The sequence below is a fragment of the Empidonax traillii genome, unplaced genomic scaffold (genome assembly GCF_003031625.1).
Source record: "Empidonax traillii isolate 1590-97213 ecotype Southwest subspecies unplaced genomic scaffold, ASM303162v1 scaffold715:size483424, whole genome shotgun sequence".
Taxonomy (NCBI): domain Eukaryota; kingdom Metazoa; phylum Chordata; class Aves; order Passeriformes; family Tyrannidae; genus Empidonax; species Empidonax traillii.
Window position 1 is genome coordinate 432,078 of NW_020955908.1, and position 25,912 is coordinate 457,989.

At 45.2% G+C, this 25,912-nt stretch overlaps 2 protein-coding genes across 5 annotated transcripts; one reads left to right on the forward strand and one right to left on the reverse strand.

Annotated features, from left to right (window-relative positions):
• The first annotated feature begins 2 nt into the window (after window positions 1-2).
• Window positions 3-25,912, forward strand: DAGLB (diacylglycerol lipase beta). 2 transcript variants are annotated; one of them, XR_003573075.1, is made up of 16 exons: window positions 3-192; window positions 585-736; window positions 2,542-2,716; window positions 3,200-3,461; window positions 3,554-3,679; window positions 4,663-4,790; window positions 5,801-5,927; window positions 6,276-6,359; window positions 6,820-6,897; window positions 7,239-7,319; window positions 7,412-7,539; window positions 7,981-8,049; window positions 8,141-8,213; window positions 8,691-8,944; window positions 10,312-10,725; window positions 25,902-25,912. XR_003573075.1 is itself a non-coding variant. In XM_027900213.1 (15 exons), the coding sequence occupies exons 1-15, from the start codon at window positions 98-100 to the stop codon at window positions 10,502-10,504; spliced, it is 2,025 nt and encodes a 674-aa protein (XP_027756014.1). In that variant the 5' UTR covers window positions 3-97; the 3' UTR covers window positions 10,505-10,729. The 2 variants fall into 2 exon arrangements, 1 of the variants encoding a protein (XP_027756014.1); XM_027900213.1 differs by lacking the exon at window positions 25,902-25,912 and having other exon boundaries at window positions 10,312-10,729.
• RAC1 (Rac family small GTPase 1) lies at window positions 11,876-25,759 on the reverse strand. Of its 3 annotated transcripts, XM_027900216.1 has the most exons (7): window positions 25,604-25,743; window positions 19,665-19,736; window positions 18,225-18,342; window positions 15,960-16,016; window positions 14,423-14,485; window positions 13,562-13,721; window positions 11,876-13,397 (listed from the first exon to the last, which is right to left on the reverse strand). In XM_027900216.1, exons 1-7 carry the CDS (start codon window positions 25,636-25,638, stop codon window positions 13,267-13,269), a joined length of 636 nt encoding a protein of 211 aa, XP_027756017.1. In that variant the 5' UTR covers window positions 25,639-25,743; the 3' UTR covers window positions 11,876-13,266. The 3 variants fall into 3 exon arrangements, with proteins under 3 accessions (XP_027756017.1, XP_027756016.1, XP_027756015.1); XM_027900215.1 differs by lacking the exon at window positions 15,960-16,016 and having other exon boundaries at window positions 25,604-25,759; XM_027900214.1 differs by lacking the exons at window positions 15,960-16,016; window positions 25,604-25,743 and adding an exon at window positions 20,038-20,081.

Sequence of the window (25,912 nt, forward strand, 5' to 3'; positions counted from 1 at the left end):
GAGCCGCCGTGACGTCACGCCCCCCGCGGGTCTGGGGGGCGGGGCTGAGGGCGGGGCCCGGCGGCCCTGAGGGAGCTCGGCCGGCCCGGCCCGCACCATGCCGGGGCTCGTCGTGTTCGGCCGCCGCTGGGCCATCGGCAGCGACGACTTCGTGCTCCCGGGCGCCTTCGAGCTGTTCGTGCGCCTGGTGTGGTAAGAGCGCTTCTCGCGGGGCCCCGCGGCGGTGCCGGCGGGAGCAGCTGTGACACGGAACCCGCGGTGCCCCGGGCCCCGAGCGCCCGCTGTGCTCAGCCCCCGAGCAGCGCTCCTGTGGTTTCGTTCCTGCAGTAATTAACGGGGTGATTCCTTTTTGTCCCCCGGCCTGGGTTCTGTGGGATCTGAGGCGGTGAGGAGCTGAGTTGTAATTCCTGCGGAGTGTCCGTGTGGTCGCTTCCTTCTGACAACGTTCCTTATGTAACAGCTCCCCTGCTATCGATCTTTGTGCAATGCCTTCATTAAAATCAAAACTACCACTCGGGCGATCACTTTGCAGTGTTGCACTTTTCCTTTCCGGCTGTAACTTTTGTTATCTCGCTTCCGTGCAGGTGGGTTGGGATCCTCGTCCTTTACGCGGTGCACAAGGGGGAGTTTAACTGTCCCGGGGGAAGGTTGCTGCACAGCTACTTGATCGTCCTCATCCTCCTCCTGGCTTCCATAATATGTGTGTTATCTGCTCTTGTGTACATCAGTATGCAAGGTAAATAGTTAATAGTAGTATTTTGTGTTTATCTGGTAGGATTGTAGTAGCTGTGGTTTTTTAATCTAGAGTTGACATTAAAAAAAAACCTGGAAAAAAATTGACTACCCTTTAAAAAGGGTAATCAAACTTAAAAAACTCTCTGTAACCATTAATATGTTTGCTTTAATAGAGTTATCTTTGTTGGTCTGGAATATAACATAATCAATGGACAATAGCTTGGGGCTGTTGATAGTGCTGTTATTAGGACAAAGTGCTAGTAGAGATATGTCCATTGCCATCAGAGCATCCTGAAAACCCCTCTGTGTGACCTCTGATGGAACACTGCTCCCCCTCTCTGACAGGAGTCGAGGGGAATGTATCCAAAAATCGCTTTCCCATCTGAAGTACTGTGTTAGTTTTAGCCTTGCACAGGCAGGTTTAGTCATGGCTTGTGAAAGTTCCTCAGTTGCAGTGGGTTGCTTGGGGAAAAAACCACAAAGGAAAGTGATTTTTATAAATGTCTCAATAAAACTAGCACAGTAAGTACTGCTAAATAGGACTTACAGCTTGAAGTGAATGGAGGACCCCAATGCAACTTCTACTCATTTGTACAAATGGTTCATTTTGGGTTAAAAAATGCTAGGAAAGCTTTTTGTTCTGGTGAGGCACCTGATTTTCGAAGTAATGCTAAGAAGATTAATTTGGAATATGTGTGTGGTCTCTGGAATAACAGAGGAGACCCCACAAACTCTTAATATATTTGTTCTCACAACATGCTATAAATAAAACTGTTTAAATTACTTAAGTGGAAAGAAGCTTAAAGTGTGCATGAAGAGAAACTATGTCAGAGCAGAGTTGTGGATGATAATCCTAGCCTGGAATCTGACCACTGGTTTTCCTGGAGAGACCTCACACACTGAGGGGTGGTGCTGAGAAAGGAAAAGTTGTTTTGAGGAACCTCAGTTCCATCTGATTCGTGTCTGTGTAAGCAACCACGCTGAGGCAGTACAGGCTGCAACCTGGGAATGGGAAAAAGCACCCTCTGGATCAAGGGCTCTCTAAACAGCTTTGTCACAGGGTGTGAACCACAGCTTTACAACTGGAAAGTAGTTTCCAACGATGTTGTTGTTCTGCAGTGTTTTAAGCCTTTATAAATTGTCCTGCCTACACATGAGCACACACACCCCAGTACCTCACTGGGAGAAGCAAACTGGTTTAAGGAAATGAGCTGGCCAAAAATTACTCCCTTTTTTATTGCCTAGGAGTGCTAAAAGGAAGTGGTTGTTAGTAAACTATCAATACAGAAAATAGTCTGAGAAGTATTTGTCCTGCTAATGGTCCTACTTTTGTTCTCCTGTTACTGTTTAGTGACTCCATAACCAGAACTTTATCGTAGCCCAGCAAAGTAGCACCTAAAAATGAAACATTCAGTCAACTAAAAGCTAAGTAGAATAATAAAAGTAGGCACCAAGAGTCATGAGGAGTTGTGGCACTGCTCCTGGAATGCAGCTTTGGCTTATGCTGGGCACAGCAATGCTGCCTCAAGTTCAGTGCAGAACTGTGTCTGACTAGAGAGTTATTTTGAATCTTAGTAGAGTGGATTCTAAGAATCGCAGCTATAAACCCATTGTTGGTTTTCTTTCCTCACCTTCAGTGATAGCTCCCCATGAGTATGAAAATACCTGATAGTTTCAGTTAAGTATCTTACTCTCTCTAAAGATCAGAAAGCTCATATTTCCAGGTAGAATTTTAGGTACTTGAAGTGCATTTGTGAACAGTTCTTGTTTTAAATTCTTGTTTTTAAATTCTCTCTGTGATTTCAGGAACAATCTCTAATCCAGGCCCAAGAAAATCACTTCCCAAAGTCCTTTATACTCGCCTGCTTCTCTATTTCCCTGAATTCATCTGGGCTGTGCTGGGAGCTGTGTGGGTGTCAGACAGCAGTGTGCACTGTGAGAAGACTGTGATAAATGCCATCATTTGGACAGTTATTGCCAGGTAAAGGTGCCTCCCCACAAGTCTGAGCTTGGTAGGGTACATGAAATGGAACATGAGTTGGTGTCCTTTCCTAAGAGCTACTTGCCTCGAGAGGGCACAGGCGGGAGTGAAGGAAAGGAGGTGAAGATCAGAAAGGGTGAGAGGGATGATGGGAGTGTAGAAAACTGGATAAATGTGAAAGGAGTAGTAACCTCATCACTGAACTGGTGGTGAGATGTGGAGCTGTCACGCTTCTGGGTGCTGTTTCCAAAGCACAGTGCTGTGATTTTGAGGTTTTGCCCTGTGTGAGACGAGCCAACAGCCCTGCTCTTGTGCCCAGTGTAACAAGCCCTGCACCCTTAGGGCAGGAGCAGGGGGGTTGGTCGTAGGGAATTCCATACCGAGCCTTGTTTTTGGTCTGTCAAGACCTGGAGTTGTGATTACTTCCACACTTGTCAGAAGTATCTGATGTCACCCTTTTATCCCACTCCCTTTGCTCTGCAGCTGGGTTATCATCATCTTTACCATCATTGGAGTGCTCATTGTCTTTGACCCGCTCGGGGGGAAGAAGACGCTTTACCTGACGGACGGCATGAGCCGGAACCTGGAGAGCAGCCAGTCGGGGCAGCTGCTGTACAACGTGAAGAGCTCTGCCACCAGGGTGTGGGAGAAGAGGATCAGGCTGCTGTGCTGCTGCATCGTGCAGGATGACGACCACCGGGTGGCCTTCACCAGCATCGCCGAGCTCTTCCGCACCTACTTCTCGGTGAGACCCACGCTCGTCCCCACGCTCGGACCAGAGCTCAGCCACGCTGCGCTGTGGGGTGGCTTAACAACCTCTTTCACTTCCCTGTCCAGGACACTGATCTGGTGCCAAGTGACATAGCAGCTGGTTTGATTCTGCTCCACCAGGAGCAAGATAAAATGGAGAGTTGCCCAAAAGAGCCCGAAGAAGTCCTGTGTCATTCTCCATCATCTCTCGTGGTAAGAAAGATGGGGTTGGTGCAGCCTCTGCTGTAATTACTCTGCGAGATGATGCCAGACCATGAAATGCAGTTCACTGCGTAGAGGGTTGTTTTTTTTTTTTTCTGGTTAGTTTCTTAAACAAAATTAGACGCTACTGTAAAAATTTGTAGCAATTTAAGTTATTAATAGATTCAGTGAAAACAGCTTGATGAGCTTGTGGTCAAGACATTTTCTGCTTTTGCATAAGTAGAACTTACATCTGAATGGGGAATTAAGTGCAAAAAGGGAACCATTTAGGACATTCAATCATTGTTGAACAGCTGGGAGAGAAAGAGAACAGAGAGAAAATGAATATTTGGTACTATTGGCACTGAACTGAGAAGCTGTTCTTTTAGTATGCCTGTTTGTCTGCTGCAAATACCCAAACAAGGTAAGAAGCAAAAATAGCATCTTTTAAATGCTTGCAGGTGATGGTTTAGTTTGCTAACTGATTTTTGTTACTCTTTGGTGGTAAAATACCTTTGTACATTTTTTTCCCTTCTTTTGGTCTGTGTTTAATAGACCTATCTAATTCTACTTCAACCAGTGCATCTGTCAACTCCCTTTTGAATCCAACCAGGATGATGGGGTTGTACCTTGAAAGTCAGATCTGCTGCAGACCCTTTAGCCTTCTCTTTGACATTCCATTCCTTTAAGTAACATATTTGGAGGGAATGTTGTTTTCAGCACTGAGCTTATCACTGTATCAGCATTGGAAGAAAGTGGTTTAATGAGAGCTTTTCAAGATTCTTCAGCTGTGTAGCTATGTAAATAAACAGAGAGTTTTTCCTGGAATATGAGTGGCTATTTTTAGCTCCTCTTAGCCCTCGGATTTTCCCTTTGGATAGTGTGTGTTTCATCATGCCTTCATTTTCACTAGTCTGTGCTCAGCTTTTATTCTGAGGCTACCTAACACCTTCCTGCCTCTCTCTCCTTCCTTTTCCTTCCCTGTGTCCTTTCAGACTGATGATCTGGATGTGGAGCTGGAGAATGCTGCTCACTACATGCTGTTTGCTGCAGCTGCCTATGGATGGCCCTACTACGTGTACACCAACCCATTTACTGCACTCTGTAAGCTCAAAGGTGACTGGTAGGTTTGACCCAAGACCTTCAAAACACACAGCTGCCTTCTATTTAACTAGTGTTAGCAGATATAAAATAGTTTCAATAGCAGTATTTTTGTTTCATTGAATTTTATCGCTCTTGGGGATACATGAGTTTGACTGGTATAGTTATCTTTCACGAATTCTGGAGAAACAAAATTCCAATGTCTTTACACCCTCAAACAGGTTAGGTGTTTTTTTCATAACAAGTTTGTGATTGAGATAAATAAAATTCATTTAGCAAAATGACAGAGGAAAAAGTGGAATTAAACTAAACACATTTTAAAATGAGGCTTTTTAGAGATGCTTTTTGGGCACGGATGTCTGTGTAGCAATAGAAGTCTGTCAAGAGTTTTCCCTGTCTTAAGGAATTAGCAAAAGTTCCCTGTCCCACCAGCTTCCCTTTTATTCCCTTTAACCCCTTTAATCAAAAATGTTTAGAGTCAATATCTCAGTTTGCATATTGCTGTGTAGGATTACTGTCTATTTACATGACCACTGACAGTTGTGACTGTAACCATGATTTTCTTAATCAGTAACACAAAATATAAATATAGCCTACTGAACTATAAATTACTTGGAGCAAAAAAACCACCAAAACCCCACATATAATACAGTGGATAAAAAAGAAACTTGCTGTACAGAATTTGTTTTGAATTTCCTTTTTCCTGGTTTGTGTTTTTTCTCATTGACCTGTAAGCTTAAGAATTCTTTTCTTACTGCACTGTTTGCTCTGCTGATGGTCCTGCAGCAGTGGGGGCTTTGCCAGTGGTTGAAGTGGAAATGTGTGGCAGGGCTGCCCAGGCAGAGCCAGGTCTGTGGGCAGAGTTAACATCTTGTATCAGACTATTGGTGCTATTGCGAAAAGGAAAAAAAAAAAAAAAAAGCAGCACTTTTCATTCTTGGCATTAATTCTTCTGCAAATATAATTTTGATTCCTTGAAAGGAAACCTAAAAAATTGGAACATGAAAGTTTTTTTTCTTCTGTGTTTGTTAGCTGCGGAAATAGACCAACAGATTCTGATATAACGGGCAGTGATCGGCATAACTTTCACTTTGGATCCATCCTAAATATAACAGGACTGCAGTACAGAGACTTCATTCATATCAGTTTTCATAACAAGGTAATCCATCTGGACAGGCATTCAGCAAAACCTGGAGTGATTAATTCAGGGAAAGCAAGGGGTGAAGGGTCTAGTTTGCCTTCAGCATTTGTAAAGTGCAACGTGCAAAGCCAAATGAAAACATTCAGTTCTGGGTTTTTTCCTTAATCTAAAGGAATAGCCACAAAACCATTGACATAAACCTGTCTCAGTATTGCAAAAAAAGGCACTTAGATACCTAGATAAGAGACCAATTCAGATTCTTCCATGACACAATAGGGAGCTCAGTAAGAGCTTTCAGAAGGTGAGAACAAGTATTTGCTCTTATAAGAAGTTGATGTCTTTACTGATTACGTTTTTCCCCTCCAGATCTATGAGATTCCATTTTTTGTTGCTTTGGATCACAAAAAAGAAGCTATTGTGGTTGCGGTGAGAGGAACCTTGTCCTTTGAGGTATCATCCTTCTGATATCAGTAATTAGCTTTATAGAAATGAGTGAACTGCGGGTACCTTGAGGAACTTGTGTTATGCTGGCACATGTAAAAATAACTCACTCACGGGTATGAGTCTTCCAGGCTCAAGCTGTAAGCCCTCCTGCCCCTGGATGGGTAATATTCCCTGTGCCACTGGAAGAGAGAGTGGAGAACAGGCAGTGGTAATTCCGTTTCACTGTGAGTGGAGGTGCATCAGTAATGTGTGTGTGTGTGTGTTTGCAGCTTGGAAACGGTGGAACTCGGACCTGTGGTTGCTCTGTATTGTTCGCTTGTGTGGTGGTGTCTGGTGGGACGTGCTGTGTTGCTCACACACTTGGCAGGCAGGTTGTGATGTTCCTGTGACAGTGCTGGGTGGCACAGCGTGACCCGTGAGCCACAGAGCCCTGCAGGGAGGTGTGACCACAGTGTCTTGTTCACAGGACATCCTCACGGATCTCTCAGCAGACTGTGAAGACCTGACCCTGGAGGATGTTCTGGAGAATGGCTTTGTGCATAAGGTGTGTGCAGGCTGGAGCTGCCTGTAGGTCAGCAAACTATAAACACCCGGGATCCTTTGGTTAAACAGAAAAATACTCTGCTTATGAGATGGATTGCACGAATTATTTCAGTGCTTGTTGCATCAAATACTGCCTTGGGAACTGCAAGGCAGAATTTGTAACCCTTTACATACAACATGTACAGACCACGTGGTTATAACCAGACCTCTGTCAGCAGCGTGTTAAAGAGAAGAGCAGCTTTGCAGAGAGAAGGTTGTTCTGTGATGGTGGTGTATTAACACTAGACATGCATCACCCCTCAGGTTAGATACACCCTCCTAACTTTAAATGCTCTCTTGCAGGGAATAACTCAAGCTGCAACTTACATCTATCGAAAACTAATAAATGACGGAATTTTAAACCAGGCTTTCACAATTGCTCCAGTAAGTTCCCTTCCAAATAATTTGGTTTGCCAGAAAAATGACACAAAGCTTTTCCTGTGTCCATCTAAGTTTGTCTCCTCTTTCTCTCCTAGGAATATAAACTTGTGATAGTTGGTCACAGTTTGGGTGGTGGGACAGCGGCTATCTTGGCCATCATGCTCAGGAACTCCTTCCCCACGCTGAAGTGTTACGCCTTCTCTCCTCCAGGAGGGCTCTTAAGGTAAAGACACTTCTGTTGTTTGGTTCTAAGAAGTAAAAGTCTTCCAGGTGGTTGACAGGTGTGTTGGATGGTAACATGGGCTTGACTGTCAGTTTGTTTGTATATTCTTCATTATAACTCCATTTTGAGTTACAGTCGAGTTCCTGGGGGAATGTTACGGAATGAAATACATCTAGGGAATTCTGTCAGGTTGTATAATTGCAGTTTAAAAGAAATGTTTCAGAAATAAAATGCTCACCAGACTTGTCTGCCTTGGCCTGTATGACATGTACACACCCCAGCAGCAAGGAGGTCTGAAAGCCCACTGAGGCACTGACTGCAAATGCTGCTGCTGCAGCCCCATACTTGTATTTTTATTGAGTGATAATCCTCATCCTAAAACTAAAGTGTGCCCATCTCTTTAGTGCATCTAAACTGCATCTTTTTTTTTTTTTCTTTAAGCAAATCACTCGCAGATTACACCAAGCACTTCATTATTTCAGTCATTGTTGGAAAAGACCTCGTTGCAAGGTGAGTTGGAAACACTTTTAAATCTTCAGAGATGTGTTTGATTGCAGAGAATAGGAGGCTTTGCTTTACTTTGTTCTGTGTGTTTGACCAGGTTAAGTATGCCCAACATGGAGGATTTGAAGAGGAGGATCGTGAGAATTGTGGCAAACTGCAACAGACCCAAGGTAACTACTGCAGGTCCTGGTTAAAAGTCAGTGGAGTGGTTACCTGGGTTCAGCCCCAGCTTTAATGGGCAACTACTGGAGTGTGTATTTCTGATCTTAAAGATGAGAGTTACAATTGTGTTTTGGAACTAAAGTGTTTTTAATTCAGGGACGTTTGTGTTACTCTCCTGTCTTGTAAAGCTGTATTGTTGGAAATTAAGATTCATCAAGACCTGGAAGATATCAGTGCTCAACATCAAAGACCTGAAATGATTTCTGTAGCGTTACTGTAGGCTTGGGTTACACACTGTTGAAATGAAAATTGCTGTGGAGAAAATTCAGTAGGGAGAGATTATCAGTTTGGGGAGCATCTGCAAACAGTAACATGTAATCTTTTAACTGTTAGCCCCAGATGACGTGTGTGCAAGCACACAGGTAGAGTAAGTTACTTGAGGAGATGCCAAACCTCCATTTGACATCTTTTGTCTCTGATTTCAGTACCAGATTTTGCTGAGGGGGTGCTGGTACGAGGTATTTGGAGGAGATCCCGATGACTTCCCCACGGAGCTGGATGGGAGGAACCAGGAAGCCCTGAGCCAGCCCCTTCTGGCCGAGGAGAGTTTAATGGTTCATCGCTCACCCTCATACAACGCCCTGGAGGATGAATCACACCAGAATTCACCACCTCAGTATCCTCATCTGTACCTTCCTGGAAAGATTATCCACATTGTAGAGGAATCCAGCTCTCGGAGGTAAATAATGAATACCACTGACCTATGTTCCTAAAGCCTGCTTAAAGCTGCCACTCACTTCCCAAGTACGTGTTTCCAGCTCTGTGATGTGTCTGCATCTCCACTACCCCTTCCTGGTCCTTGCTCTCAGTTTCTATTCTGTGCCTCTCAGCTTCAAGCCCTGGACACTGTTCCTCCTCGTGCCTCATCTGCAGGTGCTCAAGTGGGGATTGTAAACACTAACACTGTTCAGTTGGGCTTTGCCAGACTGCAGTTCCTGCCTGAGTCTTAGTCCTGGTAGTAGTGAAGTGATACCAAAACACCTTGTTACTGATTGGTCACACGAGTGTTGGGGATGAGAAAGAGGCCAAATATTGCCAGGCTGGAGAAGAGCAGCTGCCCCAGAACCAGTGGGTGCCCACACAGCCTCTGGTTCCCTGTCCTTTGCTGCTTTTCTGTGGCTGCAGGAAGGTGAGACAAAAACAGCAGAAACTGCTGGAAGGGTGAGCATTGTGGCTTTGTTGGGGCAATGTCACGTTCAGGGATTTTTTTGTGTGTTTTGTTGATGATGGGTTTTTGTAGACAAAGCAACCTGAACTCCCTAAGCCAGACAAGCCTTGATATCCTCTCATCTTATTCTTCTGAAAGAGGAATAAAAGCATCTGTAATTTGCACAAGACCATCTTACAGAATAAAAAAGAAATTATGCCTTACAGAGAGGAAAGAAAAGAATTGAAGAAGACATTCAGTAGATCACTATTTTATTTAAGCTTCACATCTTTAATTATTTTAATACTGGTTTTACAAGCTGGATACTTGAACACCTGGAGCCTGACAGGATTTCTCTATGGCTGCTCTTCTACTTTATTTTTATTAATTTCTTTTCCATCTTTTACTCCACAGCACAGCAGATAATCCTGTGGGTTGTTTTTTTTTTTTAAGCTGGACTAGCACACAAGAGCCCCCATCACGTATTTGGGATTTTATTTTACAGAATGGTGCACAGTATGTGCAGCATTAAATCCATTGCCTGGACTCCTAATGATACCACTGTGACTTATTCCCTGAATTTGCCATTGCCCATGTGAATGTGCCGTGTTTAACCCCCTCCCTCTCCTCGCTCAGACTGGATTCCATGTTTCTGGGAGCAGGATTATTTGCTCCTCTGATGGCTTCTTTCCCTGTTAAGGCCCAGTGTCATTTGGTGTAGTTCTGCCTTCAGAGACACTGAAAGGCAGCATTTCCAGCTGTTTGCTGGAGGTCAGACCTGCAGCTCTCTGGGAGCCAACCTGGGGCTGGGAGAGGCTTCCTGAGCAAGGTCAGGGAGCTCCAGGTTGTCTGTTCCAGACGTGGCAGTGTGAGCCGTTTGTGGTGTGTTTGTTTTCTAGGTTGTGTTCTTCAGACATTAAATACACGGCGAGATGGTCAAACGAAACGGTCTTCAGCAGCATTTTAATCAGTCCCAAGATGATCACAGACCACATGCCAGACGTTGTGCTCAAAGCTCTGAACAGTTTGTCTCAGGAACATGGAGGGTGTCTGTCCTGTCAGCCCCGAGAGTACACCCCCGGTGCAGTGTAACACAGCTCGGGCAGGAGCTGGGGGGCTTTCTTTGCAGGTTTCAGCTGTTCAGGACACATTCCACTTTCATGCCTAAGTGGATTTCAGTACTTTTCTCACACTGCATAAAATGAACAAGAGTCTTACGGCCCTTGCCTCTGCAGCGACCTCGAGGAATGTTGTGCTTGGCTGAAGCACCAGGTCTGTCTGTGCTGGGGTTGGGCTCTCCCCAGCGGATCAGTGTGAGCCGACAGAGTGAATGTGTGTGAGGACGTGGCCCTGCTGTCCTTACCAATGCAAACATCCACTTCTGCTTCCAAGTCACTTCACGCCGTTGTCTGCACCGGCCCGACCTTTGGGAAGCTGAGGGCGCTGCAGGGAAGGAGGTGGGAAGTGCTGCTGCAGCTCAGGGCTGGAGGTGGGTGAGATGGCCGGCCCAGGCCGGGGCTGGCTCAGGCTGTTCTCAGTGATTGCACTATTTTTCTTACAGGTTGTGCTGGTATCCCAGGGCAGGGGGGTTGTTGTGGTTCAGTGCTATTTGAATATACATGTGCAATACTCTTTAATCTGTCTTTTGTATTTGTTGATCCACATCACTACTTTTGTTGATTTTAAACTAAAACTACTTAATGAGAAGATAAAAAACCCCATTGTCCAGACCCTGGCATCATCTTGGTCATTAGCTCCAGCTCTGGCTACTGAGCGTGGATCCAATTCTGCCAAAAATGTTATAACCAGTTGTACTGCTTTTAAAGAAGTGGATTCCTTGTTTTAGTGTGTAACTATTTTAACTTTTTTTTCCTTTTTAAGGCTCAGCATTTATTTTAAAAAAAAATTATGTAAGTAACGTGATGTGGTTGAGAATTAACTGTGTGGATGTTCTTGCTGTGATATTCAATATGGAGACAAAATTAAATACACAATAAAAACTTGGCTCCTGTGAGATGACAGGTACCAGGGATGGCTGTGCAGGGAGCAGTGTCACCCCCCACTGCCCCTGGGTGGGGAGGGCAGGGCAGCAGATTCGGGTGCAGCTACTCTGGAGAGAGAGGAGCCAACACACAGAGCACGGCTGGAATTAAAGGGCTGGGAATCTGGGGCATTTAAGCACAAAGTGTAACCGTTTGAAAGGAAAAGCACTTTTGTTTGCAGACAGTGGAGTGGAACGGAGATCCTGCCCCAGCAGCTTTGAAGCACTGCCCAAGCAGCAGCAGGAGCTGTAACAACTGCAGGGAGAGTGCAAGGCCTCTGCAGAACTGCTGCCAAGTGCTGTGTTCAATTCAGGTTCCCAGAGCAGCCCTGACAGGCTCTGGTTTGCACACACGGCCTGAGGAGACACGAGCAGAGGACAAGAATGAGACACGTGCTCAGAAACTCAACCATCAGCACCAGTGTGATTCAAGGATTTATTAATTCTTACATGCAAAACATTCTGCTAATCGCATTAGCAAAAAGATCAATGTAAAAACTTCACAATTTTGCAACTTTGAAATTTTGCTTTAGTGGTTGAAAGGGTGTAGTTCAACATCATATTCCTGCCAGGTTAGAAGGTACAGAACATTAGCACTAATTACAGAACCTCACAGACCCGTTACCGTTACAATCTATGCTGCACACGGAGTGACAGAGAACACTTGGCTGCATTAGTCATGTTACACTGGGGGGGATCTTGCAAATAGTGACACTTGAGAAGGTTTGTCGTTTACAAGAGGTTTAAAATATAAAAATTACTAAAATGTCTAAAGCTGCTTCACATGATTTTTACACCTAGTTAATAGACTAAAAGCTCAGAAAGCATAACTTACTGGGTCAGAAATAATGGGAAAATGAGGATATGCTTGAACATTCTACTCTATAAAAGAAAAAGAAAGCAAATTTCTAGCGTCAGAAAGGTTTTTAAAATACAAGTTATATTGCTCTGTAAGAAGAGAGTCTACAAGAAAAGCATTTACTACATATAAGTGGGAATGACTGGTCCAGAACTGAACCTACATGAATGCCCTACTTGAAATTCAAAGGAATTTACCTATGAACACCAACCTCTCTCCACTACTGCACCTCTGGGAAAATGGTGGCTGAGCTACCCTGGCAGTGTAGTGTAAGTCATCTGTACAGTGTCAAATACTGTCTGGCACTATTGTCTGATCCAACCCAAAAATTCCATCACAACACGATGCTGTCAAAAGGACTAGATACACTTCAGTAAGAATAGTTATTTATTTTTTCAAATCACAGCAGCAAGAACTAGATTGCAACCAAGCCCTTACCAATGATAAAGCATTTACACTGTGACTCGGGGGTGTCAGTCACTGCCTGGGTTGGGGTTCAACACCCACCCCCAGGCAGTGGCTGCACTGAGAAAACATGGAATAACAAAACACGGCCGAGCGCGGTGCCCTGCTCAGTCCCCGTACTGTTACTGTGAAAAACTAGAAAGATTTCGCATTTCCTACCAGAAATTAGAGTCATTTTCAAGAAGAATCTTAAAAAACGGTTTAGTGCTTAGTGTTTGTAGCACAACAAAGCAACTTAGATAAGTTTGGCAACACTTAATTGAGCAAGAAGAGGATTTTAAAAATAAGGCTTCACATAGGTGTGTTTCCAAGAGTTTGCTCTTAGAAGAATGCAAGGTAACGATCATACTTTGAACAAATGAAACCATGAAATTGTCAACCGGTTCATGAATTTATGGTAGAGAACTAATTTATAACAGAAAAACTTGGCATGTGAATGCATCATTATTTGAGCAAGCACTGGGTTGATGGGGTGGGGGAGGGGGATGTTTACAGCAGCAGACATTTTCTCTTCCTCTTCTTCACAGGAGGGGGGCACAGAACTGCTCGAATGGCTTCATCAAACACTGTCTTGAGGCCTCTCTGCGTAAGTGCTGAGCATTCCAGGTATTTCACTGCGCCTGGGGAAGCAAAGGCGCAGTTACAAAGCAGTTTCCCACGACTGCAGCAGCACCGCTCCCGGCTGACCCCACACCAAAGGCCAGGCAGTTAATTTAATTAAGGTACAGCCCCTTTCACAAACAAAAATCCAACTGCAGTCAAAAACCACCCCAGAGGCTCCTACCGATCTCTTTGGCCATGGCAAGGCCCTGTGGGTAGGTGATGGGAGTCAGCTTCTTCTCCTTCAGCTTCTCAATGGTGTCCTTGTCATCCCGCAGGTCGAGTTTGGTGCCCACGAGAATGATGGGGGTGTTGGGACAATGGTGCCTCACCTCAGGGTACCACTGGAAAAACAAAAGAGTGTCTCTTGTGTGGGGGAAGATTCCCACAGAGGCCCTCGACTGCCACCCCTGGAAGGCTCACAGTCCTTCCTGGGTCAGTCAGTGAAGGGGAGCACCAGGATCCATCAGGGCAGGATCAGAACAGGTTAATGTTGTTAATGAAGCCAAGAGCGACTTCCATGTTTTAAAAATGCCCCCCACTAAGGGCTGTATTTTCCTCCCACCCCAGAAGAACCCTGACCTGCACTGCCCTCACCCAGGAGACCCCTCCGTGTGCTGAGCAGCTGAGCTGCCCACGGACACGAAATGCTGCAACACTCACAGGGCACGTGCTGGAACGATGCTGATGGAAGGAACAAGTGCCAGCAACCTGATTTTTACAGGCATTTGTCTTTAAACTTTTTAATTGTACTGAAAGATCACAAACTGCTGTTTGTGATCTCAGCACCTTGTTGACTGAACGCTCTTAGATTACTGTTACCCCATCAATGCATCAAGGAACAGCTCATACTTGGAGTGTTTCATGTGCCCTGAATTTCCATGACTCACAAGGGAGGCAAATACATTTCTGCCTTTTCAAAATACATTTCACAGTGCCTGGCAACAATTAAGAAAAAAGAAGCACCTAATAATTTCCCACCTCTGCTGGAAAGTGAAAAGAATGAGGAACATTCAGACATAAAGCAGTCCCAGCTCATCCTTACCTTAGCACGGACATTTTCAAAGGATGCTGGGCTCACGAGGGAGAAGCAGATTAAGAAGACATCCTACAAAACAAGTTGACAGCAGTCAGCCCAGCAGATGTGACTGTAAACTCTCCTGAACAGGCCAATATCCCCAGTACCTCTGTCACACTGTCAGCTCTGTCACACTTGTAACAGCAAGGTCAGCGATAGAGCTGCACGGGACAATCAGAGGGAGCTTTCCCAGTGGGAAATCCTCTCCCAGGCAGCCCCAAAGAGGGGGGAAACAAACAACAAATAGATTGCAGTCAAATTTATAATCAGCTATTGCAGTAGCCAGCAACTGGGACACAACATCGCTGCCTTGCATGGAGTTTTTTCCTCTAAATGTCATTTCTTCTTCACTGACAGGGAATTCATCGGCATCGGATGTTACAAAGTGTTAACTATCAATATACAACTTTAAGTACTCTTAAATTGCAAAGGCCAAGTGTACAGTATGGAATGGGGGGAAAAAAAAAATCACATGAGAATTTCTACAATTATTCCTTCCATGCCCAAATCAGAAGAATCTTGTAAAACTTCCTCAGAACCTCTTGTAAAACTTCACTGTTGAGTGTCAGTATAAAAAAGATTTCAGAATTTCTCTATAACTACATCAGGATTAAGAAGGGCATTAAAAGAAAATCTCAAAGCTCTCTCCTTTCTAAATAAAGTGATGGCAAAAAGAAAAAACAGGAGTTTTTTGGGGATCTTGCACGTGTCGCTTTTCGAGTGAAGGCAGAAGATTCTGAGCAGGTAAAAACATTTCAGAGCTTGTTTAAACTCCTTCAAAAACAAGGAGTTTCCCTGCTGACACACTGCAGTCTACAAGCACTCAGAACAACCCCCAGGTTCGTGTCTCTGTGCTGATGAAGGTTAGTCTCGCTCTATGACCCAAAACTCATCTACTGTCTCTCAAACGACCCCGACTTTCCCCGACCTACCTCTGCATCCGACCTTACTCCGGTCCCACCCGAGTTACAGAATCAGGCATTGCAGGGTTAGTTGATTGGGCTGCATTTCAAGGCATTTGTTAGGTCAGCAGCTCACATCTGCACTGCTAAGCACTTGCAACCCAGTTGTTCATGCATCACCCCAAGTTTCCGTAGCAGCGTCCCAGAAGAAGAAAGAAACAACATCAAATAACGTGATACTATGGCCACTACTTCTGTTTTCCACTTTGGCAGGTTTGTGGTGACTCAAGTGCTGCACATCACGCAGACTCTCTCCTTTACTAGCTCCAGAGATCAAAAGGTGTGCTGTAACCACCAGGAATTACTGGGAGATCTCAGGTGTCTTGCACACTACCAATCTTAAGTAGGAAAAGCTATTTATTTGTAAGAAAATATTTCATCTTAGCCATATAAAGAAAATTTGATAACAGACTTCTCAGATCTAGGAATCTGATAGTTCCAAGAAAAGTAGTTGTTCAAAAAATAGGGGCCAATTTATCACTATCATAAGCAAGACAAGATGACAGAACTTGGAACTGAGGTTTATTTAAAGTTTTACATACGGCAATAGGTTCATCTGTCAGACTGGAATGTATATTCTTACCATTGGTTCCTCCAACCTAATAACAGTAGGAGATAAAGTTACTCCTCAAATGGATTTAAGGGAAAACGTTCTCAGTCAGCAACTTGTGCTCACAGATGTTCTCAGGGTGGATTTTCTTCTTAAGAGAGACGCTGCCCTGCAACCAGCACAACCAACTCCCTGCACCCAGGACAGCCACACCTTCCCAGAAACCACTGGCAGGGCAAACCTCCCCTGCAGAGCCTCCTGCTAACAACTGCTTTGTGGTTTGGTCCCCTGAGGAAACAAAGTTGACCTATTCTGTCCCAATTTCCTTCCCCGAGTACTTGGAAACACTGGTAGATCTGGGACAAATTCAGCAGGAGGTGTTAAATTCCTGTTTATTTTAAGGAATAAATATATGAGTAAGGGGAAAAGATACAGATTAATGCAAAGCCCTCCCTGTGAAGTTCCCAGCTGGTGCTGCTGGGTGACTGCCCAAGTAACCACCACCTGCTGCTCTCACCCTGCCCAGAGCACAGTTCAGGTGCACAGACAGGGAAAGGAGGGCACAAAGAACACGCAGGGGGTGAGTTTTAAATAGCCCAGTGAAGGAAGAGAGAGGCTGAACACAGATCCTAAAAAAAGGTCAGGCTTCATCAGCACCACTGTTCTCTGTTCTCTTCCTCTGTGCTTTTTTGGCAGTTTCGTGGGGGTGACTAAAATCTGCAGATTGCTTCACTAGAAGTTCAAGACTTACCCCCCTGCTTCACTTTCTGCTGCAAAGCAATAATCTCAATAACTGAGAGTATTTCAGACCTGTACTTAACAGTTATACCTGCTTGAACAGAAGACGTTTTTTCCACCAGATGGACACGGAATTCTTTTGCAGTCCACCAGAAAGTCACGGTCACTCAGCAAGCTGCAGACAGGTGGGTGCATTCTGCCCCTTTGTCACAGGGCAGGAACAGTCTGTTCCCTCACAGCTCGACTTTCTCACACTACTAAGTATCTTTCAACAAACCTCTTTCTTCCATGAGATACTTCTTAAAAAAAACTTTTGTTTAGGAAAAATTAAGCGAAGATGAAGCTTTAAGTATCCTATAAATATCTAAGTATTGGAGGAAACCAGCTTTCCATTGTCTCTCTTCCCAGGAGAGACAGGTATTTCTGCATTTTAGCTCCAGCTGCCCACAACTGGCAGGTTCACATCCATCATGGGTATTGTTACCGAGGGGAAAGCTTAACAACTGTAAGAGTTAGTGAGCAGTGAATTAGGGAAAATCGTGAATGAAGGCAGTTTACTAAAAATAGCACCGGAGTTCCTTAAATAAGATCCACATTACTCGAGAGAGCAGTTATGCTGCAGGTAAGTGGAACAATGTTGCATTTTACATTATTAGCACTGAACACATATTTGACAGGTAACAACAACAGTAATTAATGCCAAAAAAACCCTGCAAGTTACCCTTTCTTTACTTGTAGCACAGCTCCACCTGGTAAAAGTCACTGCTCTAAAGAGATTGGAAAACCAGCCTCTACAAAGATTAACTGTAGCTCAGGTTGCACTGGAAGGAAGAGAGCAGAGCACTTCAGCGTTTTCCCTAAACAGGGAAAGATGCGGGATGCAGGCAGGACTGAACCAGCTGCAAACAGGGAAGACAGAAGCACATTTGTATCTATGTTCCAGCACAAACTACAGTAAGTCATGAAATAGCCACGGGCTCAAGTGGGTTGGAAGGCTGGGCCTCTGTCAATACCAATAATCTCTTCATTCAGTGCTGCCTCTTTCACACGTAGAACATCTTCAGAGGCTGAACAATATCGAGTGCTTAGCAGTGACAGTGTCAGGTTGCAGCCAAAACGCGCCTAAAACTAAAACAAACGCTGCTTTTGGCAGGCAGGCTAACCCTGGAATCAATGGCCTGGCTGATGGGACTGTTCACCAAGAGGGGTTTGCGTTTGTTTTGTTTTGGTTTTTTTCTATTTCCTTTTAAATCAAACATTCTGGCCGATTCTGAGGCTGCAACTACACGAATGCCAGCAAGTTCCAGGGCACACAGATACACAACCATGCAAATTTTTATAACTTTTGTAGATCTGTACACACATCAAAGGTTATAAATTACAGCTACAGCAAGGTGAAGGAAAGGAGCCTGCAATACAACTCCAAGTGAGACAATGCTGGCCTGTTGTTCAAAAAGACAAACCCTTTGTGGCAGCCAAAGCTGCTGAGACTCTCTGAGGTTTCACAGTGCATCCTTACTGTTTGTGGGTAGGAGAGTGGACGTAGTCTGTCATAGTCCTCTTGACCAGCTGTGTCCCATAAACCCAGATTGACTGGTTTGCCATCAACCATTACATTGGCAGAGTAGTTGTCAAAACTGAAAACAAACAGAGTTGGCTGCGTTAGTTGGCAGTAAAATAAGGCACCCAAGGACTTCTCCCTCACAGAGGCCTAAAAGAAGTTTATTGCATCCTTCTGCTCCCCAGAGACAGTAAAGCTGCTCTCTAAATAACAAGGCTGGTGTTGGGTAATGGAATAAAAAAATATGCACAGCAAACTTGGTCCAGGCTGAGCAGGAGCCATCCTTGTCACAGCCCTTCCAAGGGAAGCGTTAATCCCAGTGGGCAGAGGAAAGAGGTGATGTACTTAGCAAGCACTTTCCAGCCTTAGAAGGACATTCAGCAAGTTCATCTGTTTCACGTTGTAAGATTTAGAATAAAAGATACATGAGCAGCAACCAAGGAATCCGTAATGACAGGAGCAGGTAAGAGAAAAGCTTATTAATCCTGCTAATCAAAACCCCCTCCAATGAAGTGTCAAAGCCAATAACCAGGGGCCAGTGGAGGCATCATTTTTATCTCATCAATACTGTGAGTGCAAAGACTTTAATGACTCATTAAGGCTCAACCACGTTCACTGGGAACACAAGACACTGCAATGCAAAAATCTGAATTTAAGACCAAACAAAGGAAAGATGAGTAACTGAGGCAACAAGGCCTCGGCCAAGTAACAAAAGTCATCGGTGCATCTTCTTAGAATGTATTTGGTTATCTGAAAAAGCCATCAAAATACAGAGATACCTGAAAAGGGCAAAGAGATTGCTTGTGTATAAAACACCTGCCCCCAGCAGGCCCTCGGAAAGAGAACTGCACTAATTCCGATACCGACAAACCCGCACGGGAAAGGGAATGGGAAGCACCAAAATAAAGGAGTCTCCACAGCCTCGCCTGAGGAGCTCCAGAGCTGTGGCTGGCTTAGCACAGCATTGGCAGCAGCACAAAAAGTGGAGAGAACAAACAAACAAAAAAATCTCCAGCCATGCAAGCCAACTATTCCTGACTAGGATTTGATGTTTTACAAGCTGTTCAGCCTTGGGACTGCTTATAATGAATGGCATTAATGACAGAAACACTATTTTAAAAGAGAACAACATCTGATAAAATCTCAGCAAATGTCAGTCCCTGTTCAGCCAGGGCACAGAGAGCCAGAACTGAGGGACCGTGAACGAGCACTGGTGTGACTGTGCTAAGCAGCAAAAGCCCCAAGTGCTTCTCCCTACACACAACTGGATACTCAGCTAAACATGTCAGATGAAACCGAGGGGCACTTGCAGGCAACTCAAACAATTCAAGTAAGGAATCTGGAGTGGCAGTGGGCACAGAGAAGTGGAGAGAAACGAGGTATTGGGTAAGTACTTACACGGTGGGTATGTACTCTCCAGGAAACGCATTGGTTGTGTAGCTGATGAGCAGGCATGTCTTACCTACAGCACTGCAGAAACAGAAAGTTCACATGTAAAACACAGTCACCCCCGGGAACAAGAGATCATATTCCTTCGACAGGAAGAACACTGATTACACCCAGTCACCTCAGGACCTGTCACCCAAGGAGTGTCACTGAGGAGCGTCAGCAGTCACTGGGCAGGAAACCAGCTGACAGACTGCAGCCTGAAGATAACTGGCCATGAAAACACACCTCATATAAGCATCCATTTTGTGAAGTCATAAATGACCACATTTTGTAAATTTTTAGACACAAAAGGCCAAACACAAGTATTAATAAGACTACCAACATCTGCTGGTCACCTGAGTGATAATCCATGTGTTCTCATGCCTCACTCCCAACTCCTTGAAACCAAAAAAAAAAAAAGAGAAGTATTTCCAGATACCCTTTACATAATTCCAAAACTGTTATCTTTTCCAGAAAATGGCATACTTGCACGTAAGTAAAGTTAAAGAAAGGCTGAAAAGTATAATTTCTCAACACATCTTTACTTTTGAGATTTAAGGCACAAATACAAATGATGACCCCCCCACGTTATTTATTGCTATTGCAAAGTGACTCCCCATGTGCATTCACCAACTATTCAAACATTTCATGAACTGATTTACAGATAAATCAAATTCCACTACTGGAAAACCTGGAACACCAAACCCTTCCCTACTGATCTGATTCTCAACAGCCTCAAACAGGGGCAGGACAAGGTTCCTTTCATAAGTCTGGTAGCCAGATCCTTCCCTCTCCACCCTCCTCCCCACATCTTATCAGGAGTCAAACATCACATTAATGACACCTCTGAATTTTTTGTTGCAGCTGGAAAACTTGAAATTTTTTTCAAACAGACTCTGCAAAGAGCGTTCCTGGCAGTGCAGGCTTCCCTTGCAGGCTGCCCACTCGCATAATCCTTGAGAGATTCCAGGGGTGAGCATGCAACCAGCTCCTCCAAGGATACCAGAGCCTTGCAGCCCGATCCCTCATCCTGACCAGACAAACAGACCAGCTCCCTGCAAGGAAAACTGCATTGTCTTGCAGATGTTTTATCACCACAGTGATCTGCTCAAAGTCAGCAGTAACTCTGGAACCCAACTGCACCTACACCGTGATCTCGCTATGAGCATCAGGTTTGACTCACGAGCCTCCTGAACTAAATCAGTCACACATAAATTTGAGCTTTGTCACAAGCTTAAGTCACAGCTCGGTCTCTAACAGGTCTCTCCGTTGAACTCCCAGCAGTTCCATGCTGCATTAGCCCAAGAAGGCATTTGACAGCAGCACCTGACAACATCACCCTAAACACCTGAGCTATGGAAGAGTTGCTTCAGTGTGCAAAACCAGATGGGATTTTGTCTTACACGCCCATTTTTAACTGTAATTTTTTCTGTATTTCTGAGCCAATACCTACCATAACACCCCATCTGCTGCAACTCTCCCTGATCATACCATTCAGTTTTCCACCTCCTTGCACAGCTTGAGCCTTTTTCCCTTTCAGCATGCACTCTTACCAAGCTATAATAACAACATAAAAGGGGCATTTAATTCTGTTCTCGTTAAGTAGAATCTCTGAACATTTCCCTGTAGTAACAGGCTGCAGATACACTTGTGCTCAGCAGCAGAAGATGGATTTACCCTTTACAGACTTCTGTGGGAAAGAATGGGGGAGCAGCTCACCCCGCAGATACCTATTTAACAGCTGTCAAGAGAGGAGAGCCCATCTCAGCTCCTGCACCAGCACTCACTCACTGCAACAAGCCAGAGCACAGAGGGAAGGAAAGTTATTCCTCCCCCATAAGGACAACTTGCTATTTTAGCTGCCTGCTGGTGAGTTAGATCAGTTTGGATGTGCTGCTCAACTGCTCTCACAGCACAGTCCAGGCAGCTACGCTGGGCCAGCTCACAAAGGACAACCGGGAAAACCTTCAAGATCCCGAGAGGAGCAAGAGCCAAGTGCTGTGGGAAATCTCTTGCGCTGCAGAGACGCGTTCTCACGCTCCCAGAACCTGTTTGGTCTGACGCCTTCATTTTCCAGTAAGTTCATTACAGGTAATTTTAGCTTCTACCAAATTCACGTTGAACTCAGCGTTTTCAGTAGCAGATCAAGAACTTTTCTCTGCACCCAGGCTCCTTTGCTCACCTCGCACTGGGACTGGTGAGCGTGCTCTGGCTAATCACAACAGCCAGGAAGGCGGTGAGAGATTCCATTCCAAGCTCAGAAGTGCCTGTAGTGTGTTTCTGCAGCACCACTCAGCCAGAGTCGTTTAAACAAGAAAAAACACGTCCAACAACCCTGTTTCAGACTTGCTCCATGCAGGTTTCCTGCTTTCCTTGCCTTCTGGCCCACTGCCCCACGAATCAGATCATTGTGGTCACTGGTCTTAAAAATAAACACTAATGCCTACCTTTATAAAGTACATCCCCTAAGTGCTTTATCAACTTTTAAAGACTTCTAACTTCTGTATCAAAGCAACTCCCCTAAAGAGAATTCAAAATGTTTGGCAAAATTTAAATCTTTGCACATGAAGGCTGAGACTAAGAAACTAAAATAACACCAAGATTAGTCATAAGATTTCTAGCAACTACTTAATCATAGCTCTGTCCACCCACTATTACATAAATGAAACCAGCAACATTTGACTGTCATTAAAAACATGGCCTAGAGAAATCCAGCTTCAAATGCTTAACAAAACTACCTTAACAAAGGACTGCACTGACTCCCTTTCTGGTTCTGGGCTGCAACCAGGAATCAATGCACTCATATAACCACATATGGAATAACTGCTGAAAACAAAACATTATCTTGTCATTCCTTGCCTTATACACACTAAAAAATTCTATGAAATTTCCCCACTGCGTTGGAGCTGCTTGGAGCCATGTTTTATCTGCAAACAGGTGGCAGCCTTCAAAAAAGGCTTTGATTGTGCCATTTCTTCCTTTCTCTGCCCCACATGAACTACGTGTCTGGCAGACAGGGTGCACAACTGCTCAGCTCTTCACTCCACCACCGAACAGCAGCTGAGATTTCTCCAGTACCACCCTCAGACCAAGAGTTCAGGGTTTGTGTGCTACAGTAGGTTTAGCTACACGCGGTTCTGCCAGATAAGCAGTGGGACACACCCTCTGTGACACACCGCTCACTCGGACACACCCTCTCCCAAATATGCTCTTCAGGACTTACAATGCTACTACTTTTTAAAAAAAATCTAAAAAGTTCAGTCACACAAGTCACTAAATTCCAAATTAAAGGCCAATTACTCTGCACCCCACTCCCCTTCTCACAAGCCATCAAATCAAATGCAGCACGGTTTTAGTACACAAGGCCTCAGATGAAGCAGAATTCCAAAGAGGGACTCCTAAATCACTGCTCTTGCAGTTATTTCTACAATTAAAAAATGCCTACAAAAGAGCATGAAGTGTGACCACTTCCATGGCATCCAGTAATTGGTGATTTCTCCAAAACACACAACTCTCCCAACATGACTGGAGATTTCATACCACTCAACAGCTGCCTTTTTAGAGGGAAAACAAAGGCTGCTAAAAATAACTTCGGCAAATGCTTTTTCTCAAGTGTCAATCACCAGCAATTCCTGCAGTTCCTCGAGCGGCTGCTCCTCATCTGTCCTGCACATTCCTGCTGCTCTCTATCACAGAGCTCAAAGCAACAGTTGCCCTTTCATTTTCCCCCAAACAATCCTCAGAGTGAGGAGGAAAAAAACCAAGGGGACAACAGGACAGCCCCAGCAGCACACATGGCACGCTCTCCTAGCCAAACACACACCAGCCAAAACTCTAAGAACAAGCGTGAGTTACAGATGAGAAACAGCCTACTCATTAACAAATGAAAAATTAATCACAGGTACTTCCAGAGCTCTGTTTAGTTTGTTCCCAGCAGATCGTTACGGAGGGGACACAAAACAATACCCAAGTTTTATATTACACAAGCAAATCTTTAACTTGCATTGTTTCACAGGAACACCAAAGCTTTGGCCTTATCTAAGCCAAACAGGACACATTTCCTAGAATACCTGTAATGCTGGAGCTCTTGAAGCAGAAACAGCACAAAGACACACAAATAGTTAAATATTTTTAAAAACATTGAACAGAGAATGATATAGAGCTGCCAAAAATGAGCAATACCTGAACGGAAACTTTAAAGAGAGATTTGTTGCGAACAAAGGAGGAAGGAAAACAAATTAAACTACTGTATTTTTTTCACAAATATGTACAGAACTCAGGTAGAATTACATCACTTTCATTTGCAAGACAAAAAATAGCAAACATGTTAGGAAGTGGGATGGTTTACAAACCAGATGACCAAAAGAACTGTTATGTTGAATGAATTATTGAACATCATACCGTTTTTTTGGTTTGAGTTCTCAAATCTAGTGGAGGAAGTAGATTGAACTTTTTTCCCCACCCAAACATGATGATCACATTTCTTTATGGCATTGTAAATACAGAGTTCAGTTGAACTAAAAAAAATTATACATCAGAAAAGCAAATTTGTTTGGTTTAAAATCAATACAACCAAAAGAGCAATCCATAGTTATCCAATCTGTCATTGAGAATTACATTACCGTGAAAATCCTTCATTTATCAAGGTACCACTTTTTTGTTCATATTGCTCAAAAATCTTACCTAGCAAGTCAAAACGAGTTTGTCACGCAGTAAATTTATCTTTCAACCATACTTTGCTACATAATTAAACACAAATCAACAAAACCCCTCCACACAAATAACCTGAAGATTAAACCACCATGTGAAATTACAGACCACAGTATCAAGTCCATTTAGTTACACTTCACTCCTCTGTCATCTACAGAAGTTTGCTGTGATACCAATTATGCTCAGCCTACACTGGGATTTTTGTTTCTCCTAAGGGAAAAAACGCCTCTCAAACTGCATAAGACAAGTCTTGTTTTCCAACTGGCCTGTGATGTTCCCCTGAGCTCTGACATCCAGTAAGAGAAAGAATCCCTCTGAGTTTCTGGGAACAGCATCATGGAGAATATTCAGAAATAGCAAACACACAAACTCTCTCCTCACCTCAATTCCAGCACTCCCCACACTGAAATCCAACTGCGAAACTTAGGAGCTAACTCGATGCTAAAAAGCACCCCCAACTTGTTTCACTTACAAGTAGCACCATATTAGATGCTGTAGGTGTAAGAGCTCTTTACAGACAAGTATATCATTAACTATTTGTATTTCAGGTGCCTTATCAGCCTCCTTGAGACAGGAGCCTTACAAGACCAGATGTTTGCAGCCACGAAAGCAGCCTCTGCCCACAAGCATTTACGATCTGCTCTGAGCTCAGCCCATTTCATCCAGTTTTACTGCGAGAGTCAGATCTAAAAAAACCGAGCTCTAAAGCCTAGTAAGTTTGTTACTTTCACAAAAGCCATTTCAAACCAGTACTGGATTTCTCATGTCATTAAAAACATAGTTTGTTTGGGTTTTTTATACATTTGGATTACTTCGGTGATTAAAGGCAGGGCAGAAGCAGCAGCAGCTCCGGGGAAGGGTCCGGTCACGGCTGGGCCAGCGCGGGGACAGCCGCGGGTGCCGCTCCCGCCGGGCCCCGCCGCGCCCGCTTCCCTTCCCTTCCCTTCCCTCCCCTCCCCGCCCCCGGCACGGCGGGAAGCGCGGCCGACACCCACCCACCCACCCGGGCCGCACACACCGCCCCGGCCCCCAGCCCGGCCCTGGCCCCCAGCCCGGCCCCGGCCAGCCCCGCTCCCCCCGGGCCGCGCCTCGGCCCCGCGCCGGGCTCGCCCGCACCCCGCGCCGGGGCCCGGGGGCCGCTCCCGCCCCGCCGCCCGACACCGCCCCGGCCCGGCCCGGCCCAGGCCCCTCGCACTCACCCGTCGCCCACCACCACACACTTGATGGCCTGCATGGCGGCTGCTGCGGGAGCGCCGGCCGCCTCCGCCCTGAGCCTGCGAGCGGGGACGAGGCAGCGGCACCACCCAGGGCGGGGAGCAGAGGGCGGGCCGCGGGCGCAGGAAGCGGCGGCCGCGCTCACATCCGGCCCCGCCTGGCCGGGCTGCGGGAGAGGGCGCGGGCGGAGCGGGTTGTGCTGCCGGCCCAGCCCCGGGCGGGCCTCGCTGGTCCCTGCCGTGTGCTCGGCCTGCGTCCGGCCCTGCCGAACGGGGTGTCCAGCCCGGCCCAGC

Bases quoted from the DNA above. Each gene is read 5' to 3' on its own strand.
- DAGLB (XM_027900213.1), top strand. From the start codon at position 98: ATGCCGGGGCTCGTCGTGTTCGGCCGCCGCTGGGCCATCGGCAGCGAC. The intron at 3,462-3,553 runs GTGAGACCCACG...TTCCCTGTCCAG, and splicing joins TCTTCCGCACCTACTTCTCG to GACACTGATCTGGTGCCAAG. The intron at 8,050-8,140 runs GTGAGTTGGAAA...GTGTTTGACCAG, and splicing joins GGAAAAGACCTCGTTGCAAG to GTTAAGTATGCCCAACATGG.
- RAC1 (XM_027900216.1), bottom strand. From the start codon at position 25,638: ATGCAGGCCATCAAGTGTGTGGTGGTGGGCGACGG. The intron at 14,486-15,959 runs GTATGTAAAACT...CTTGTTTTGTAG, and splicing joins TGACAGATGAACCTATTGCC to GATGTCTTCTTAATCTGCTT. The intron at 13,722-14,422 runs GTAAGGATGAGC...TTGTTTTTCCAG, and splicing joins TTGAAAATGTCCGTGCTAAG to TGGTACCCTGAGGTGAGGCA.